The sequence below is a fragment of the Rutilus rutilus genome (assembly GCF_951802725.1).
Source record: "Rutilus rutilus genome assembly, chromosome: 14".
NCBI lineage: Eukaryota > Metazoa > Chordata > Actinopteri > Cypriniformes > Leuciscidae > Rutilus > Rutilus rutilus.
Window position 1 is genome coordinate 35,091,083 of NC_140219.1, and position 20,643 is coordinate 35,111,725.

Genomic DNA, 20,643 nt, shown 5'->3' on the forward strand with positions numbered 1-20,643 from the left:
GTTGCAACACGCATTTGAAAAGCGCTAGAGAGCACTATTCGTTAAAATGCAAAATACAATTTCACCGCTAGATGGGAGAAATTCTTTTGGGAGAACTAACTTGTAGGGTCTTTAACCAAAAAGTCTCCAAAATCAAGGAGGTCAAAGGGCATGATTCCTGCTATAGTATCATCAGCTCTCCCCAAAGTCTATTCATACGGCCACCAGACAGATTTTAAACACCGGATTTAAACTTCTACATATATTTTGAGTAGATAACCGATAGTATATTCTCAGTAAAGGGTTTCACCCTGTGTGTTTCCACACTGATTAAGGATAGTTTGGGAGTTACAAGTAAAAATGATCTTATACGTGTGATAGATCATAGCTACCAGAAAGATCATGATTTGAATTAAGACGAGTAAAATCAAATATTCGCCAACTTGAGTTATGCCGCGTCATGGACCACAGAGGCACATCGCGTCTCTGAAATTGTGTGGTGATTTTCCAAATGATACAAACTTAGTGTAAATAAGAGCAATGTAGAGTCCTCGGATTTCTTAAAAACAACATCAAAGCATTGTGACAAACTTTGACAACATGTTGTATGGACAAAAGATCTAAGATCTAAGACGCCTAAGCATACTGTTTTTCCTTTATTTATTTATTTCATTTTTGAAAAATGTACAAATGTAGTTTTCTGTGATGGTCATGTTTAGGTGTACATGATCGAATATGCAGTTACGGTACAAAAATCATTATGACTATGAGCCCCCACCATAAAAATTTAAACCCCAGCATGGACAAAAAATGCTGATTGAATCTTTTCAAATAAATGAGATTTAAGACGACTAAGTACAGTTTTTCAACCATCTAAAGTTTTTGAACAGACATTGTTTAATAACAATTATACTTTAGGGTCACCGTTAAACAAAATTACAGTAATCTTCTAAAAGATAAATAAAAGATATGAATGTGTTCAAACTTTAAAGATTTAATTTAAACAGTCTTTTAATTTTAAAAGATCATATTTAAACTTTTACGATTATGCTTTGAAATAAATTTAGTACGAACAAAACTTTGGCTCTGGAAAGGCGTTAGCAGACTAACATTACATACGCTGTGACACGATGCACATAGAGATTAGTTCATTTTTTAGAACCGTGTGTGTGCGCGCGTGCAATATAGCTTAGAAATGATATTAAATTATTTATTTATTTTATCGTTTTCTGTGATGGTCGTGTTTAGGTGTACATGATCGAATATGCGGTTACGGTACAAAAATCATCATGGCTATGGAAAGCCATCAAAATTGAAACTCCACACGGGCAAAAACTTATGATTGAATCTTTTCATATAAATGAGATTTAAGACGACTAAGTACAGTTTTTGAACAGACATTGTTTAATTACCGTTACACAAAATCATTACAGTAATCTTCTAAAAGGTAAATAGAAGATGCGTATGTATTCAAACTTTAAAGATTTTATTTAAACAGTCTTTTGTTTTTAAACGATATCATTTAAACTTTTAAGATTATACTTCTCATAAATAAACTCAGCACCTGATATCCTGATCGCTGAATTTGTGTGACTCTCTGACACACACACACACCCACACACACACACCCTTTGGCTGGTGCTTTTGAAAGCTCCGCAGGTCAAACGCTGGTGTAAAGAGAGGCCAGAGGGCCCTGATTTCTAAACATGTAAGATTATTTTTTATTTTCGCGAACCCGTTTCATACATTGCGTTGTTTCATGAGCTGTATGTTTTTTCTTCAACTCTCTGAACATTTAACTGATTGTTTCATAACATGTAGGCCTATGTTTTTTCTTCAACTCTATAAACATTTAACTCATTGCAATTTTTTTTTGTGAATCCATTTTATTTAAACTGGATAGTTCTTCATTTATTTCAACTTTTTGTGTGAGGTTTTAGTAAGATCTTTATTTATATTCTTTTAAAGAACAGAATGTTTTATGTAAGATGATTTTTTATTCTTTTGTTTATCTAAAACTGAAAGAATTGGTTTCAGTAAGATGTTATTTTATATTATTGAATATTATATTATTTGTGTGAAATATACATTATTTTATAAAATCTCTGTTTCTCACAGTCACTGTGCTCTGGAATGTGGAGGAGCAGAAGGAGGGGGATGTCAGAATGCGGAGGGCGCGCGCACCACTCAGGCCGGGGCTGTGCTGGAGAGGCGCTTCAGTAAACACTCTGTGATCTTTTGTGACTCCATTTTATTTAAACTTTTTGAGTGAGGTTTTAGTAAGATCTTTATTTTATATTATTTATATTCTTTTAAAAGAACTGAATGGCTTTTCAACATTTGTGTGAGATAAACTTCCATAGTTTTTTCAACCTTAGTTAAATTAGCATGAGAACAGTAAGGTTTTTCAACTTTAGTTTAATTGGCACGATAATTATTTTAAAGGATAGAATGTTTTTTTGTATGAAATTGTTTAATCACAGTGTCTGAACAGTACGTTTCAGATGTCAGAGCTCAAATGCAAAGGGTGGCAGGGGGAATCCCGTGACACACACACACACACACACACAGAGAGAGAGACACGAGCGCTTCTTATGTTTTGAGACGGTGCTTTGAGAGACTTTTTTTTGTGACTCTCATTTTATTTAAACTTTTGGTGTGAGGTTTTATTAAGTTCTTTATAAACATTTCAATTATATTGTTTTAAAAGAACTGAATGGTTTTTCAACGTTTGTGTGAGATAAACTTCCACAGTTTATCCTTATCAGTTTTCACATTACAACCCGGATAAGCTAAGGGATATGTAGGGAGGAGAATCCTGTGATACCAACTTCAAAAACACACGCACACACAGACTAACTGTCAATATCAAAAGGCTTCAAAACCTTATGTCAATATCAAAAGGCATCAAACAATTAAAACTAGCTGTCATAGCCATGACATAATTATTATAACACTTTCTGTCCATATCAAAATACTTCAAAACCCGAAACTAACTGTCAATCAAAAGTCATACTAACTGTCAACCTGTCAATCAAAAGTCATACTAACTGTCAACCTGTCAATCAAAAATCAAAACTAGCTGTCAAAAACACTTCAAAGGCCCTTTGTTCTCCTTTGATCTCATCTAATCTTCTTTGATCCTATGCCAAAAGGGGCGGGACATGTCACCGGAAGGGGCGGGGCACCTGTCAATCAATCATTTTTTGACAGGTGCTGTATCATATCAACTACTGGACTATACTTGTTGATCGAGATATACTTAAAAGTATAATTAAGTATTCTAAGTATTCTTGGCTTGTACTTGTGTTTACTATTTTGATTGAGTAGCTTATTAAATACTTTTTTTTAAAACATAATATTACACACCGTCTTATAAACTAGCCTAACATGTTCAGCTTTATATAGTAACAAACTTTCGGGTGGAAGAGCTTATAGCGCAAATAAATTAAGCATGGAAAATAAGTTTATTAAGTGTTCTATAAGTATACTTTTAAACTAAAAAGAAGAAAGCATACTTTCAGTCTACATTTTATATACTTCTCAAAAATATACTTAATTACACTTAAGTGTACTTGACTTATACTGAGAGAAAAGTCCAAGTATATTTGGCCAATACTTGTACTCAATCTTTTGATCGAGATATACTTAAAATTTTAATTATTCAAAGTATACTTGGCTTGTAGTTGTGTTAACTCTTTTGATCGAGTAGCCTATAAATATACTTTTTTACATCGTTTTTCATATACAGTCTTATGAAACTTTGTTTGAAAATATTGATTAAAATATTGATATAAAACAGATATGTTTCTAATTCTGCGTATCTGAATTTTTGTGTAGGCTAGTCCACTGGTAGTGTACATATTTACTTTAATTAAACTTTTCCCCACCATTGACTGAATTTTCCAGCTATTCATGTTTTCACTGGTATACGGTAGGGGGCGCTATGACACATCTTCTAGTACAGAATCTCCGGATCAAAACACAGGAGAAGAAGAAGCTGAAACATGTGATAGAAGATTGCTCACTCAAATGTAAAATAACGTGATCATCAAACACTGAACAGAGCAATGAAATGAAGCGTAGGCCTAACCCATGAAGAGAGAACGACTGTGAAGCTTTGCGGGTGTTGGACTCGATCTACTTCATCTGTGTTTTGATCATCGTTCTGGATCTGATCAAGGCGTAGTCTTTGACAAAAATGTGATTTTCTCAACAATTTTCTCAACATTTTAACAAAATGTTGCCTTTCTTTATGAAACTTACTGACATTCAAGTGTTGATAAAAAAGGATGCATGAAGCTAATAAAATGTTTTTAAAATTAAAGTAGAGTTAAAGGTATTTTTCAAGTATAAAAAATAACATTTGAACATAGTAGTATAGGCCTACTGCAACTGCAAAAAATGTTTATAAATAGTAAACTATAAGTATAATGTTAAGTTCACTTAACATCATACTTAGAAGTTTACCATTTATATATTAGGCCTATTTTTACTCTTTTAGTGTACTCTCAGTAAACTACTAGTTTAGTAGTTTTATACTACAAGTTTTCTTTAAGTGAACTTAACATCATACTTATAGTTTACCATTTATATATTAAGTTCACTTAAAGAAAACTTGTAGTATAAAACTACTAAACTAGTAGTTTACTGAGAGTACATTAAAAGAAAACTTGTAGAATAAAACTACTAAACTAGTAGTTTACTGAGAGTATACTTCAAAGTTGCTACAAGTATTAAAGTAGTAAACTACTAGTATACTCATAAGTTCACTTGCAGTACAAATGAGAAACATAATTATGAACTAGTTGTGCACTTAAAGTTTACTACTGTTACACTTATAGTACACTTATAGTACACGTAAACATATACTTTTATATACTTCAAGTGGGCCAATTTAGTCCCAAGCGGTATTAAAATAGTACACTTACAAGTTTACTACTAGTACATATTGACATTAGTATACTTAATACATAAAGTATACTTAAAAATATACTTGAACATTACTCAAGTATACTTCATAAAATGAACTTGAAGTATACTTTTTTTTCGTAAGGGACAGTACATAAGCACATCATAGGGAGAATATAAAGCGGCTTCGCCAGTCTATGTATAGAGAGTATAACCCCTAGCGCAGCTGAGTGGAGAATAGGCGGCCAGCACCAGTGCACAAGCGCGTGATGGGGAAAATACAGAGTGGCTCCACCGGTCTGTATATAGAGAATCTCATCCCTTAGTGCAGCTCACCAGACAAGCTAGTAGTACACGAAAGTAGTCTGCACATGAACGACTGGGCAGAACATACATATCACTTAAACTGATAACAGTTTAACCTGCAAGGCGGGAACTTCCAGGTTATAAAATCTCACGAATGTAGAGGGGGTGGCCCAGCCTGCTGCCATACAAATGTCGTGAATAGAAATCCCGCTGGACCAAGCCCACGATGAGGCCATGCCTCTATGGAATGGGCTCTGATGCCCAAAGGGCACTGCAGGTGTTTGGACGCATAAGCTGCTGCAATAGCGTCCACTATCCATCTGGACAGGCTCTGTTTCGAGGCAGCGAGACCCCTGGTGCGCCCACCAAACGAAACAAAGAGCTGCTCAGAACGCCTGAAGGCGGCGGAGCGTGTGACTTTGGAGTCATTTGGTCCGAACTCGAGACATGCGGGGCTAACAGACAGTGCGTGTAGATCCCCCACGCGTTTTACTGACGACAGAGCTGTCAGAAAAACGGCTTTGAGCGAAAGGTATTTCAGATCCACAGATTCTAGCGGTTCAAAGGGAAACGCTTTCAGGGCCTCTAGGACCAGAGAAAGGAGCCCAAATAGGAACCGAGGGGGGCCGCGGGGGGTTCATCCTCCTGGCTCCTCTAAGGAAGCGGATGATAAGCTCGTTCCTTCCTATTGCACGGCTGCACGTCGTCTCCGCGAACGCTGCAATAGCCGCAACATACACTTTGAGCGTGGAGGGGGACCTGCCCTTGTCCAACAGCTCTTGTAGGAAGGAGAGCACCCGTGAAACCCCACATGTGTGTGGATCCAGACTCTTAGTAGCGCACCATTTAGAGAACACTGACCATTTAGACGCGTAGAGCCTTCTCGTGGAAGGAGCTCTAGACTGCGTGATCGTGTTTACGACCCCTTCTGGCAAATCAACGGGTATCTGTTGATTATCCACGCATGCAGAGACCAGCGCTCTGGATGGGGATGCCAGATTGATCCACCGGCTTGAGAGATAAGATCTTTCCTCACCGGGATCGGCCATGGGGCTGAGTGCGACAGCCTCACTAGCTCTGGGTACCAGATTTGGTTCTCCCAACGCAGGGCTATGAGGAGCACTGAGTGGCACGTTTCCCTGATCCTCTTGATTACCTGTGGTAACAGCGAGATCGGAGGGAAAGCATACAGCGGGCGGCTGGGCCAGGTTTGGGCCCAGGTTTGCGCTCTTTGAGAAAAACGTCGGGCAGTGAGCGTTGTCTTTTGACGCAAAAAGGTTGACTTCCGCCCAGCCGAACAGGCGCCACAGTAGCTGGACTGTCTGGGGGTGCAGGGACCATTCTCCCGGGGGAATGTTGTCTCTGGACAGTCTGTCTGGGCCGACATTCAGGTGGCCCGGCACGTGCGCGGCTCTCAGCGAGCGCAACGAGTGATGAGCCCACACGAGAAGGTGTTCTGTCAGTTTGCAGAGATTCCTGGATCTGACACCGCCCTGTCGGTTCACGTAGGACACCACGGACATGTTGTCCGAGCGGACTAGCACATGGTGGTCCCGTATATGTGGGAGGAAGCGCTTGAGCGCGTTCTCGACCGCTATCATCTCCAAACAGTTTATGTGGAGGCATTTCTCCTGGTCTGACCACAGGCTAAAGACTGGTTTGCCCTCGAAAAGAGCGCCCCAACCCATCCAACAAGTTGGATGCGTCCGTCGAGATAGCTTTTCGGTGCGAGACGGCTCCCATTGTCACTCCCCGCTGGTACCAGTCGGCCGCTAACCAGGGTCTCAGTGCTGAAACGCAGCTCTGAGTCACTCTGATTCGTATACCGCCGGACGCCCAGGCTTGGTGAGGCACTCGAGCGTTCAACCAGCGTTGTAGCGGGCGCATACACAGTAGACCCAGCTGAAGCACTGCTGCAGCTGATGCCATACAACCCAGCATCCTCTGAAATGTTTTTAGAGGTATGGCGCTGCCCAACTGGAAAGACGCGGCCAGGCGTCGGATACGGCGCGCGCGCTGTGTCGACAGCCGGGCCGTCATTGCCACAGAGTCTAGTTCCAAACCCAGAAAAGAGGTTGACTGACTGGGCAGTAATGAGCTCTTGGTCCAGTTGACCGTGAGACCCAGGCTTTCCAGGTGGCTGAGAAGCACTGTTCTGTGAGAGATAAGTTCTTCCTCTGACTGTGCTAGAATCAGCCAATCGTCCAAATAGTTCAAAATCCGCATGCCCTGACCTCTCAGGGGAGCGAGAGCCGTGTCCATGCACTTCCTGAATGTACGGAGTGCTAAAGACAGGCCGAACGGCAGGACGGTGTACTGATATACCCGACCGTCAAAGGCAAATCTCAAGAATGGCCTGTGACGGGGTATTATCTGGATCTGAAAGTAAGCGTCTTTCAGATCGAGGCAAGGCAAGGCAAGGCAAGGCAAGGCAAGGCAAGTTTATTTATATAGCACATTTCATACACAATGGCAATTCAAAGTGCTTTACATAGAAGAAATTAAAATAATAAAAAGAAATAAGAATAAAACAGTTTAGAAAAATAAAAAATAAAATACAGTACAGTACAGTACAATTGAGGGGAAATAAACCAGTCCCTCGGGTGAATCTGCGCGAGGATCTGTCTGGTTGTGAGCATTTTTAACGGTCTTTTCATAAGAGCTTTGTTCAAATATCTCAGATCTAAAATCGGTCTGAGAGCTCCGTCCTTCTTGGGCACGAGGAAGTAACGGCTGTAAAAGCCTGACTCGCTCAGAGAAGGGGGTACCGGTTCTATGGCCCCTTTTCACAGAAGTTTCGCTATTCCTGCACGAAGTAGGTGTGCTACTTCCCCATTCACTCTCGTCTCGGTTCGCACTTGAAAGCGCGGGGGGCGGCGAGCGAACTGCAATGAATAGCCCTCTCTTACTGTGCTCAGCACCCATTCTGACGCACCTGGAATAGCTTCCCACACTTTCGCATGTACGGCTAGGGGCAGAATGGCCTCCGGGCTCCGATTGCCACATTCCGCGGGCTCGAGAACCTGATTCGGAGGCGCGGGCGAAGTGCACGCACTCTCGGTGCTTGAATACGGCGGCTCGCAGACAGCGATGGCTGGCCGTTTTACACACGATGTCCCGGTGGCATTGGACGGGGAACATATTGTGCGAGGAACGGAGCGCGAGAGCGGCGCCGGGGGTAAAGTGTTTGTCAGTATGTGTGAGCGCTCGAGGGCGGGCACAGGACTTACATTTGTGATATGACCGGTAGGAAGTGGCCGTGTAACAGAGCGGGCAGTGAGTAGGTGCGGGCACGGGGTTGTGGACGCGTGACCTACATCTAACACTCGAGCGGATTTTGTCCGCTTTAGAGAGTGGGCTCTGTGCGAGACACGGGGTTTATAGTGCTTGTGTGTAGGGGTGAACACAGGAACGTGGGCACATTTTCTACACTTAAAACACTAACGGAGTGAACCGGATACCCAGGCATTACACTCCTTTTGAGATTTCTCGGGGTCATCGTGAAAACGGCGGTTGCGTGCAGGCGAGCGGGTAGTATTCCCAGCTCGTTGGCTGCCAAATACACTTCTGCAGTAGCCTTTCTTAAGAGGACTGACAAAGCGGATGTGTTGTGTTTATCAGTAAGCGTGGGAGCTCACGGGCGGACACAAGACTTACACATAGCCGGTGTGTGTCAGCTTTATAGGTTTTGTCCCCTGGGATAAAAGTGTAGCAGAGCAGGCAGTGTGTAGGTGTGGGCACTGTTTTGTGAGCACATTTCTACATTCAACACTTGAGCGGCATATGCCAGCTCTAGAGTGGGCTCTGCATGAGTGAATGACACAGGGGGAACCGTGCTTGTGTGTAGGGGTGAACACTGGGAAGCGGGCACATTTTCTACACTCAAGACACCATCGGCGTGAGCCGGATAACCAGAACTGTACTCTTATGAGATTTCTCTGGGTTGCCGTAGAAACAGTGTTTGGGTGCAGGCGAGCAGGTTGTACAACGCGCTCGTTGGCTGCAAAAAACACATCTGCAGTTGCCTTCTTAAGGGTACTGACAGAGCGAAGTGCTTTGAAGGCTCATATGTTTAGACGCTCATAAATACTCGAGCACCATCCCGAGAGCGGGAGGGTGCGAGAGGCGGGTTCATTTTCTGTAGCATCATTTTTATCTGCTGCCAGAGCCAGGATTCGAACACAGGTCTCTGGCGCGAAAGCCTAAGATTTTGCCACTGAGCCACAGGGGGGAAACACATAAGCTTTCAGTTAGCGCGAGCATATAAGAGAGCGTCATGTTCTGTGTTGGCGTTTGTTTGCAGGCGTGCATGTATTATAACAGGCTCGTTTACTGCAATATTGATATTTCCAGTCGCCTGAACTTGAGAGGGGACTGAGAAATGTGTGAGAAATGGAGGTTGTTTCCGGCCTCGGCGGGACTAACACTCTCTTTCCTCCTTTCGCCGGTGAGTGACTCACGCGAACATCATTGGGCGTGACGTCATGCAGGGCTCACTGGTAGGCTGCTGCAGTTGCCGCAGGGCAGCCAATGAGCACGCTTATACAGCCTGCTATGGTCTGCTGGCTGCCGCACTGCGTTGACAATAAATACAAAATTAAGGATAATTTTTTGGCTTCAGATCTCGCAGATGTTTGCGTCTGCGTTTGTTTGCAGGCGTGCATGTAATATAACAGGCTCGTTTACGGCAATATTGATATTTCCAGCGACGCGCGAGGGTTGGGTAGTTTTCTTGGGACGGTCACGGCTAGCCCCGTGACCGTCAGCTTCTGATATCCCTTGCGAACGGCGCAGTTTGCGCGGCTCGAACAGAGGGAGAGAGCGGGAAGTGAATGGTGCGAGGCATTTGAAACAACGCCTCGTTGGAAATTTCTCTTTTAGAAGAAGAGTGTGTGTCGCAGCGGCGAACACACACAGCAGAAAAAGGATATATGACGCCGGATAGCGTAGCAGGCACGGATGGCTGAAGGCGGCGAAGACGACCGGCTTCCTCAGACGCTGTCCTAAGCTTACTGGTCGCTTGTTTCAACGGCGGCGGCTTCTCTCAGAGTCCAGCGATGCGAAGAGCTTCGCTGAAGACATGAAAAATCTGAATTTCAGCCTGTGAGCCCCTCTTTTATACACGCTAGCCACACCCATTCTGGCGGGCTGAGGCACGTGGAGGGCGCGAAGTGCCCTCATTGAGCGTGACATCATGCAGGGCTCACTGGTAGGCTGCTGCAGTTGCCGCAGGGCAGCCAATGAGCACGCTTATACAGCCTGCTATGGTCTGCTGGCTGCCGCACTGCGTTGACAATAAATACAAAATTAAGGATAATTTTTTGGCTTCAGATCTTGAGAAAAGACAACTTTACCCCGTAGGCAACTTATGTAATACGAGAGAACCTCTCGTAAGAGAACCTCAAGTGCGTTCCATTCGACCATAAGTGCCATGTGAAGTGTACAAATTATAGTATTAATATATTATTTAAGGGAAAAAAAAGTACAAAATACTCAAAAGTAATTAAATGAGTATTTCAAATACATGTAATTAAAATACTGCCCATACCATCTCAAGTGATGTTTCAATCTGAAGGGAGCGATAAAGACCCGTGTGAAGGCCCTGCAAACAGCTCAGGGAATACGGGAACATCCATACATCACTTCACAGGAACTGGAGAGGAAAACTTACCCACCAATCATTGCACATCTCTCCAATACTTTCATAAGTTTTAATATAATAAAGGTGGTGAAAATGACGAGGCTTAGATGTTATTATTGATTTATTTAAAAAGCATTTTTCAATACTGAAGCCACATTTTCAAAACTCTTCATACAGTCTGCATTAGCAACATGAATCTTGGCCAAACAGTTCATCTCACCTCCAAAACTCACTCATATATGTCTCAAAATAAGCTCGTTCCACCATAACACTGGCAACAATTCTCATTCAGAAAACATACATGTCATTCATAACACACTGATCTAGAAAAACGCTAACAACAGGCAGAAATGCATAAATGATGAACTTATCTTTAAAGTTTGAATGGTTTCTCACATAAATCAGTATTTCTTTGTTACGTCCGTGACAGAATGCAGCTGTGTTGGTTCTGTTGTTGTTTCTGCGGTCTCCTCTTCCTCCTTTAGGATTGGTCCTGGACGTAATGCAAGGCTGTTGGTTGTTGGCCTAGAGAAGAGACCCGGACTGTAAATTCCTCTGGATGAAGCTCTCTGTCTCTTTCATTGCTCTTGACTGACTGTTGCTGTGCTGTGTGATAGATGGTGATTTCTGTGCTCTTCTTTGTGTTTAACTGAGTGCTGTTAGACACTTTTGACACAGTTTGCCCATTATGTGAAAACATCAGTGTCCCGTTGATCATATTCCTTCTTAATTATTTGAGAAGTCGAGGGGGGAGAAGCTTTTGTAGGCCTAAAGTCCATCACTTTTTCTCCTGTTTATTGGTTAAATAAGGAGATATGTCATTGTATGTTGTTTCTTTTATTTGGTTTGTAGGGAAGTTAGTTTTTTTGTTAGCTGCCAAATATTTTTTTGTTGTCGTTTCTTTTCTTTTTTTTAAAGCTGCATTATGCAGCTTTGCCGATTTCTTCGCTGTTTTTTCGCTTTTTGCTCGCGGGTTTCTCTATAGGGCTCCCCCTACAGCTTCGGAATAGATATTTGACAACACTGTCGTCAAAACTCGTTGGCTCGTCCCATCTTCTCCCGCTGGTCATGTGCATTTGTTTTCAAAGAACCCGGCGAACGCACGGAGCCATGTCCACTGAGGTATGTATAATACACAGAAGGCTAGCATATAAATGTTTAGATAGTATATGTGTGCAGTGCCGTAAAGCAGTTTGTTACATCGTGAGACCTGATATCACGCGATACTTCCTGTTGCTGCGGCCCGCCGGCCCAAAGTTGCAAGGGTGGTTTTTCGTCTCACAGGCGCTCGAGGGGTGCGAGAAGACCACCATTCAACCCGAAAACGGTCATATAACCATTCCAATGACTCCGAAGCTGTTCGGTTAAGATAAAAAAGTTACTTAGTTCACCTTTAAAAGAAAGATGCTGGTTTCCTCTGGGTTTACCCCACAATCCAGAGACATACAGGACAGGTGAATTGGAGATTTTAGGTGTGAGTGTGTCATCCCTGTGATGGACTGGCCATCTGTCCAGGGTCTTTTACTGCCTTTGACCCGAGGTCAAATGCTGGTGTAGGACTGGAAAAACTAAAAGATGCAGAGCAAGGAAATTAACATTTGAACTCTCTCTTGCAAATTGAGCATCCCCACCCAAGACGCAATAACACTGAGTCAATCACCTCAGCATCGTCTTAATCTACATCTCCTTCCCTTCACCTCCTCTTCCCCCATCTCTTCTCTCTCTCATGCGAAGATCACCTGAAATTTACCCAAAACTCTTGATGTGAACAATTATCATTCAACACTATACATGTTCGGTATAATTCAAAATGGTTCTTGCTGAAGTTCAAACATGCTGTGTAACACACAAGAATGAGCCTCAGTGGTCCTGGAGAAAGCTCAGACGTGCTACATAACACGAGAATGAACATCATTGGTCCTTGAAAAAGCTCAGACTTGCTGCGTAACACGAGAATGAACCTCATTGGTTCTTGAGAAAGCTCAGCATGTAAATAGGAAAATGTTGGCGTTATTTTGTCACTTATTGGGAGCAGTATGCTAGCTGGAGCCGTTTACCTCCCGTCTTTGTGCTAAGCTAGGCTAGCGGTGGGTGCGTCAGACAGAGTTACAGCACGCACGGAGATGAAAAGTATGGCCTTATCTAACTCTGGGGGATACGGTGAATAAGCTAAAGTCCCAAAAAGTCGGCGTGTTCCTTTAATGTCATTATCAAATACAAAATTGCCTGATCTCTCTTGTCAACAGTAGGGCTACACTCTTAAAAGTAAAGGTTCTTTATTGACATTGATGGAAACTTTCTATTCCAAAAAAGGCATAGTGGAAAACATTTTATAGTGGAAAAACATTTTCTTTAGAATTGTAAAATGTTCTTCAATCTGAGAAAAAAGGCTCCTTTAAGAACCGTTGACTGAAAGGGTAGAATAAATAATTAATCAAAAAATGAAACAAACGGCACAGTATTATCAGTGTGAATCATGGACGAGCATTCATAGAGATAAAATAAAAACATTATGTTATATGTATTTGTAATAAAACACGTTAAAAAATTATACACACAACAGACATGATTATTTTGCAGTAATTTCCAGAACATTCTGAAACCTTTGATTGCCACTCTGGCCCTTATGTGGCCTCGCCACTGGCTGACAAACAACTAATCAAACATGTATGCCATATATGGCATAGTAAGAAATATAATAACACGTAAGAGAGGTCAGATATGCGAGAGTATAAGTGTGTCCAAGGCCTTGTTCTTGTTTTGTCTAGGTGTGTCTATGATGTGCAGATAACATAACGGAAAGAAGTTACACAATTGCAGTCTTACACAAGAACAGTCAAAAGTTTGAGAAATAAGAAAATATTAACACACCCTGTGCAGGAAACACACAGTAAGCACCACTAAAAACCAGAGTTGGCGGCTACTAGTCAATGGCTAACGTCAACTGTTCGATTACAGACGTTCTTCAAAATATCTTCTTTTGTGTTCAGCAGAAGAAAGAAACTTGGTATAACTTTATTTTAAGGTGACATAGTTACACGTTTACATTTACATTTACTACAATAATAACAGTAAATTATACATAATTACAAGAAAACTAACCCCAAAAGCAAACCCTACCTGTAACTCTATAGTAATAAGTACAGGTTAATTAATTAAAACCTTTTAAATATGGAAATGAGATATGTGACAGCAGAGGGAGAGAATAGTACGGCGTGTATTGAATTTGGAGGCAAGGAGCCACAGGACATTTAACCCCTGTCAGACGGGCATAAGTACCCGTTACAATTGGCAAACGCGAATAGGATTAATTTTTGCCTGTTATGTAAGTAAGTGGGGACTAAGTACTTTGAAAAATGGAAGATTTACAGAAAGAAGTGGATTTACTTAACAAAACATGGCAAGAACAAGGTGAAGCTTTGCTACTAGCCAGAGAAGGTCAACGTGAGGCCTTGGCATTAGCAAAAGCTGCCACAGAAAAGTAACCCCAGCCATTTATATCCCTCGAGAGAGAAAGCTTTCTGATTTCAGTTGTATATCAGGGGAACAAGATGTGGAGAAATGGATTGATCAAGCGAGATCCACCTTCCTCTTGTCCCGCATACCCGAGGATGATCAAGTTGAACTTCTTAAACAGCACCTTAAAGGGGAAGCTAACTGTAAAGTTGATACTGGGTGAAACGGAAAATGATCCAGAAATTATATTTGAGGAGCTCCTTGACACGTACGGCGACAGAACACCAGTTGGTACTCTACTGAGGGAGTTTTACAAAACCACTCAGAGACCAGGAGAGACGGTTAAGGCATATACTTATGCTCTTCAGGAAAAGTTGGAGAGGGTTTTGAAAAGGGACCACAATTGTACCTCAACCAGAAGTTGTTCTGGAGGAACTGGTTTTGGGTTTGTCTGAAAAGGACCAGTATGGAACAGAGGGGTATATCTTTCAAGGATGTGATTGAAGTGGCGATTACCTGGTCAGAGGAAGGTGAAAAGAATGTGCCAGCCTTAGCTTCAAGTAGTGGGATTATTCAAAAACTAGCGACCCATCAAGAAGAGTTGTTTAACCCTCTCGGCCCTAAGGGTATTTTGGGGCCCTGAATATGTTTTGACATACCCTGACATTTGTGCTTTTTTCAGTTGCTTAAAAACATATTAATGGCTAAAGTCTGATTAGACAGCACAAACAGGGCTACAGTAATATATGAGCAACATATACATCAAAATTTGTGGTTTTGAGAAAATAACGTTTATGCATGGATTAAAAAAAAAAGTAAGTCACTGAAATTAGGCCATATAACACATAGTAGCCTAAACATTTGTTCACAAGGCTTTTCAAAACTGGATCTTGTTGCCTAGAGTTTTTTCTTCAAAACAATGTGAAAACCATCCTGACACCGTGTCCTAACCAGACGCGATGCGATAAGATTCCAGCGACAAATAATTTGTCTGTCCACACTAGACGCGACGCGACTGCGAGATGCGTCAAAATCAATCAAAACCCACAGTTTTTAAACATTATTAAAAAGACATATGCTACTGAGTTACTAAAACAATCTTTGTCAAATAATACACTTGTTTGTTCACAGTTTGAAGAACGTTCTTGTTTCCATTTGTTTCATTTCAGGATCTGAGGTGAATTATCCATTGTTGCTTTTACAGCCTCAAAGCTGGAGCACTAAATGATATTCAAAGTCACATTACACGCTTTTAACATTAAATAAAGCACATAAACAGTACCTGAGATTATCATCGCCACACTTTGTGTTTGTAGTTCCAGCGCGACGTCGCAGAGAAATAGAAACCGTTTCTAAAATAGAATCGTCACGTGTCGCCGTTGCGGCTGGATAGGACAAAAACTCTGATTAACATGGAGAAGAACCTTTAACCGCGTGTCGCAGCGTCGCGTGTAGTTAGGACACGCTGTGAGCACTCCTTCATACAAAGCAATATAGTCATTTAACTTTTGTAAGACACTTATTGTCAGAATGGCTGTATGCGGGGAGGGCGTGAATCATCATGAATAATGCTGTGATTCACACCTGAAGAGACAAAGACCCTCCCCTGGGAATATCATGAGGAATGTGACAGGGAACTATAGAGAATGACTGAGGAAACTTAATGATTGAATGTATTGTTTTCACAAAATCAAGTTTAAGTTAAAAGTCTGACTATGTATTCTCTTTACACAAAGACTTTATTTAAAAACTTTATACCTGTTACGGTGGGACAGATGCAAGAGGCGTGCGGATCCATGTGCAAAGCTTTTAATCAGCGAGATGTGTTCAAAACAGGCAGAGAGTAGTACAAAACCAGGCAGATGATCAGGACAGGCAGCAAACACTCAGAGTCGAAGGACAAAGCAGAGGTATCAGAGGCAGGCAGCAGACAGGGAGATATCCAAAACAGAAAGGTCACAAAACGGGCAGGCAGACACAGAAATGAACACTCAGTAAAGTTCACAATAGTTAACCAATACTCCGCAACCAGTGAGCTCATGTATCAGTAATTTATAGTCCCTGATATTGACTACAGGTGTGGAAATAATCAAAGCAATGAAGTATGGGAAATGTAGTCCAAAGTAACCTGTAACTGTGTGTGCAGTGAAAAAGTCTTAATCGTGAACAGGTGACCTCTAGTGGTGATAGGATGGAAACAGCAGGCGTAGAATGTGTCACAATACCTACACTACCATTCAAAAGTTCAAAAGAAGTCTCTTCTGCTCACCAATGCTGAATTTATTTGATCCAAAATACAGCAAAAACAGTGATGTTGTGAAATAGAAAACATTTATCTTAAATTTAATATTTAAATACATTTTAAAATGCAATTTATTCCTGTGATCAAAGCTGAATTTTCAGCATCATTACTCCAGTCTTCAGTGTCACACGATCCTTCAGGAATAATTCTAATATGATGATTTGCTGCTCAAGAAAAATGTCTGATTATTATCAATGTTGTTATTATCAATATTATCAGTTGTGTACAAATTTCTTTCAGGATTCTTTGATGATCTGAAAGTTCAAAAGAACAACATTTATCTGAAATAGAAAGATTTTGTAACATTATAAATGTCTTCTTTACTGTCACTTATGATCAATATAAGGCATCCTTGTTGAATAAAAGTATTAATTTCTTTAAAACAAAAACAACAACAGCATTAAAAACCGTCTCAGGTTACGGCTATATCCTATACTCCCTGAGAACAGGGAACGAGACACTGCGTCAGAACGCTATGGGGAACGCTTGTGTGTGAACCGGTGTCTGAAACACTTTAGTCTTTTTTTCTTTCTTTTTTTGAACTATACTTTAAAATCACACTTAAAAATGTCTGAATGTCACTTTTTCATTTCCATTTGTCCTACTTTAGCAAAGGTGCTAAACTTCAGGGTGATCATTCATCACTCATAATCACTAAAGAACATCAAATACTGCTGTTGATTTTAGGAAATAATGAAATAGTGAGTTGAGCTTGAGGACTTCCCACACTGTTTCAACTGCATCTCTTCTTATGCAAAATATTATTTATAAAACTGCCAATGTCTAAATATGATTTTAGCAATCGTTATGTGAAGAATTCTAATATAAATATAAATGAATAAAGTCAGGCAAGATGCAAAACTGCTATCCAAGTCCAAGGCTAACATTTATTTTCACATTGTCATGGCAATGTTGTGATGAAATCCCTCAGTAACGATATATTTTGTATATTTTATTAGTGCCTCATACAAATGTTGCAGATATTTATGCATCATATTTTTAAAAAAAATAATGAAAAATGAACAGCCTTGGATTGGACGATACAGATAAATGTGCAAACAAATATTTGATAATAAGTGTAACATTTGCACAGAACATTTTCTTTGAAGAAACTCTGAAGAAAGTAGTTCCCCAGTTAAGCAGTTCAAACTAAAGGTGTTGAGTAAACCTACGTGTGTGTGTGTGTGTGTGTGTGTGACTGAGTGAGTGATGAATCGGTGGGATGGACATATGCAGTATTGCTATAAATAGCCGGATCATTTTATCACTGTCATTTATCACATTTATCAACAATGTTTGCACGAGGAATCATCGTCCTTCTCTGCGTCCTAGGTGAGTAATATAATCATTTCATTTACAAAACAACTGATATTAGGATGTTGGTAATTTGCCACATGAGGACCTGCGATACACACTGACACTCAGCAACAGTCTAATTTGGTTAATAATGAATCAAGGTGATTGTTTCAATAAAGTCTGCACATTCTTTAGAGTCTTAATTCACCATTGCTAAAGTAGGACAAATGAAAAAGTGACATTCAGACATTTTTAAGTGTGATTTAGTTCACAAAAACTAAAAAACAAAGACTAAAGTTCTGTTTTTGTAAAAACAAAACAAAAAAACATTAGACCATATTGACTTTCATTGCATGGGTACAACAAGAAGTTAGCATGTATGTTATTTGATTTCCTCTTGCCATATCATGATAAACTTTAATCCTTGTTTTTCCCTCTTGACTCAAACAGTGGCCATATCTGATGGAGCAAAAGAGGTGAGTAAATAAAGGCTGTAGAATTGCTTTTCTCCAGGTGCAAATAACTCAAGGTTTTTTTCTTTTTATGTGACCAGCCTGATTGCGAGCGCTATCCTAGCAACGCATGCCCAAGGATATTAGAACCCGTGTGTGGAACCGATGGAATAACATACGACAATGAATGCTTGCTGTGTGCTGCCATCAGGTGAGTTTAAAAATGCATGTATTTTAAAATAAAGTACTGTAGGTTTAAAAACAGTTTAGAGTCGGTCACTTTCAAACTTTAATCTTCAATTTAATCTCTCTCTTTTTTAGGACATCAGGCACTGAAATCTTGATCGAGCATGAAGGCCCATGTGAGAGTGAAGATCTGGAGGAGTAACACAGGATGGCACCAATGATTCAGCTTGACAGACCTTTAGTCAGCTACTCATGTCTCATTCATTATGACCTGAATGTGTAATGGTTTAATCCATAAATAAATGTTGCATATTAAAGCTGTTCTGTTTTCTCTCTCAAATCTTGGAAAGACACAATAAAACAGGTGAATATTGTAAGGAGGTACCCAAACCATATCAAGAGCAGAATATCATAAATGGTCTGGTTTTTTTTTTTACTCCTGTTAGATTATTTGTCAGGTAGACTATCTGCAGCCTCGACGCTTTCAGTTGGAAACCGAGACCGTGTAATACCATAACAATCAATTTTATTAAAGAAGGGTCATATTTATACACAAGATAAAGCAGATTCATCCACGATGGCCAGGCCATCCAGTCATATACTCAAGATCAACCTCTGCCTTATAGGCATAATAAGAAATATAACAAGAGTTGTCAGATGCTCAAATGTATGTGTGTTGAGTGTATAAGTGTGTCCAAGGACTTGTTCTTGTTTTGTTTGAGTCTATGATGTGCAGATAACATAACGGAAAAAAGTTACTCAAAAGTCTGAGAAATAAGAAATATTAACACTCCCTGTGCAGAAAACACCACTGAAATCGTTACCTAACGTAACCTCGGTTCTCTTACGAGAGGTTCTCTCGTATTGCGTAAGTAGCTTATGCTGCGGGAAAGTCTCCTTTCTCGAGATACTGAAGCCAAAAATTATCCTTAATTTCTAGAAGAGGGAACGATTATTGCGTAAGTTGCCTACGGGGTAAAGTTGTCTTTTCTCGAGATCTGAAGCCAAAAAATTATCCTTAATTTTGTATTTATTGTCAACGCAGTGCGGCAGCCAGCAGACCATAGCAGGCTGTATAAGCATGCTCATTGGCTGCCCTGCAGCAACTGCAGCAGCCTACCAGTGAGCCCTGCGTGACGTCACGCCCAATGAGGGCGCTTTGTGCCCTCCACGCGCCTCAGCCCGCCAGAATGGGTGTAGCTAGCGTGTATAAAAGAGGGGCTCACAAGCTGAAATTCTGGTTTTCATAGACTGAAGCGAATAAGCTCGTGGCGCGACACGGCAGGTTACGCAATACTCGTTCCCTCTTCTAGAGAGAACCGAGGTTACGTTAGGTAACCGAGTACGTTCTCTTATGAGAGGTTCTCTCGTATTGCGTAAGTTGCTTACGCTACGGGAACCCCTTGTCAACGCCGTGCGCGCCGAGCATCCACTGCATGAGTCCCAGGGGACTCACAACATGCGGGAACAGGCGGCCAGCAACGCGGGCCAGCACGTCATAAACACTTCATAGGAATACAGAGCGGCTCTGCCGGTCTATGTATAAGCATGGAGAATGCGTCCAGCAGCGCGGGCCAGCACCCCTTACGAAAAAGAAGTTTATTCAAGTGTTCTATTAGTATACTTCTTTTAAACTAAAAATAAGAAAGTATACTTTCAGTCTACTTTTTATATACTTCTCAGAAATATACTTTATGTACTTCTCAGAAATATACTTCAAATTGCACTTAAGTATACTTGACTTATACTGACAGAAAAGTCTAAGTATATTTGGCCTATACTTGTTGATCGAGATATACTTAAAAGTATAATTAAGTATTCTAAGTATTCTTGGCTTGTACTTGTGTTTACTATTTTGATTGAGTAGCTTATTAAATACTTTTTTTAAAAACATAATATTACACACCGTCTTATAAACTAGCCTAACATGTTCAGCTTTATATAGTAACAAACTTTCGGGTGGAAGAGCTTATAGCGCAAATAAATTAAGCATGGAAAATAAGTTTATTAAGTGTTCTATAAGTATACTTTTAAACTAAAAAGAAGAAAGCATACTTTCAGTCTACATTTTATATACTTCTCAAAAATATACTTAATTACACTTAAGTGTACTT

At 40.8% G+C, this 20,643-nt stretch overlaps 1 protein-coding gene across 1 annotated transcript; it reads left to right on the top strand.

The window, feature by feature from the left end:
- The first annotated feature begins 17,858 nt into the window (after positions 1–17,858).
- LOC311304220 (serine protease inhibitor Kazal-type 1-like) lies at positions 17,859–18,846 on the top strand. The gene is made up of 4 exons (XM_084431124.1): positions 17,859–17,927; positions 18,342–18,367; positions 18,445–18,554; positions 18,665–18,846. Exons 1-4 carry the CDS (start codon positions 17,888–17,890, stop codon positions 18,729–18,731), a joined length of 243 nt encoding a protein of 80 aa, XP_084287250.1. The 5' UTR covers positions 17,859–17,887; the 3' UTR covers positions 18,732–18,846.
- Positions 18,847–20,643: the final 1,797 nt, after the last annotated feature.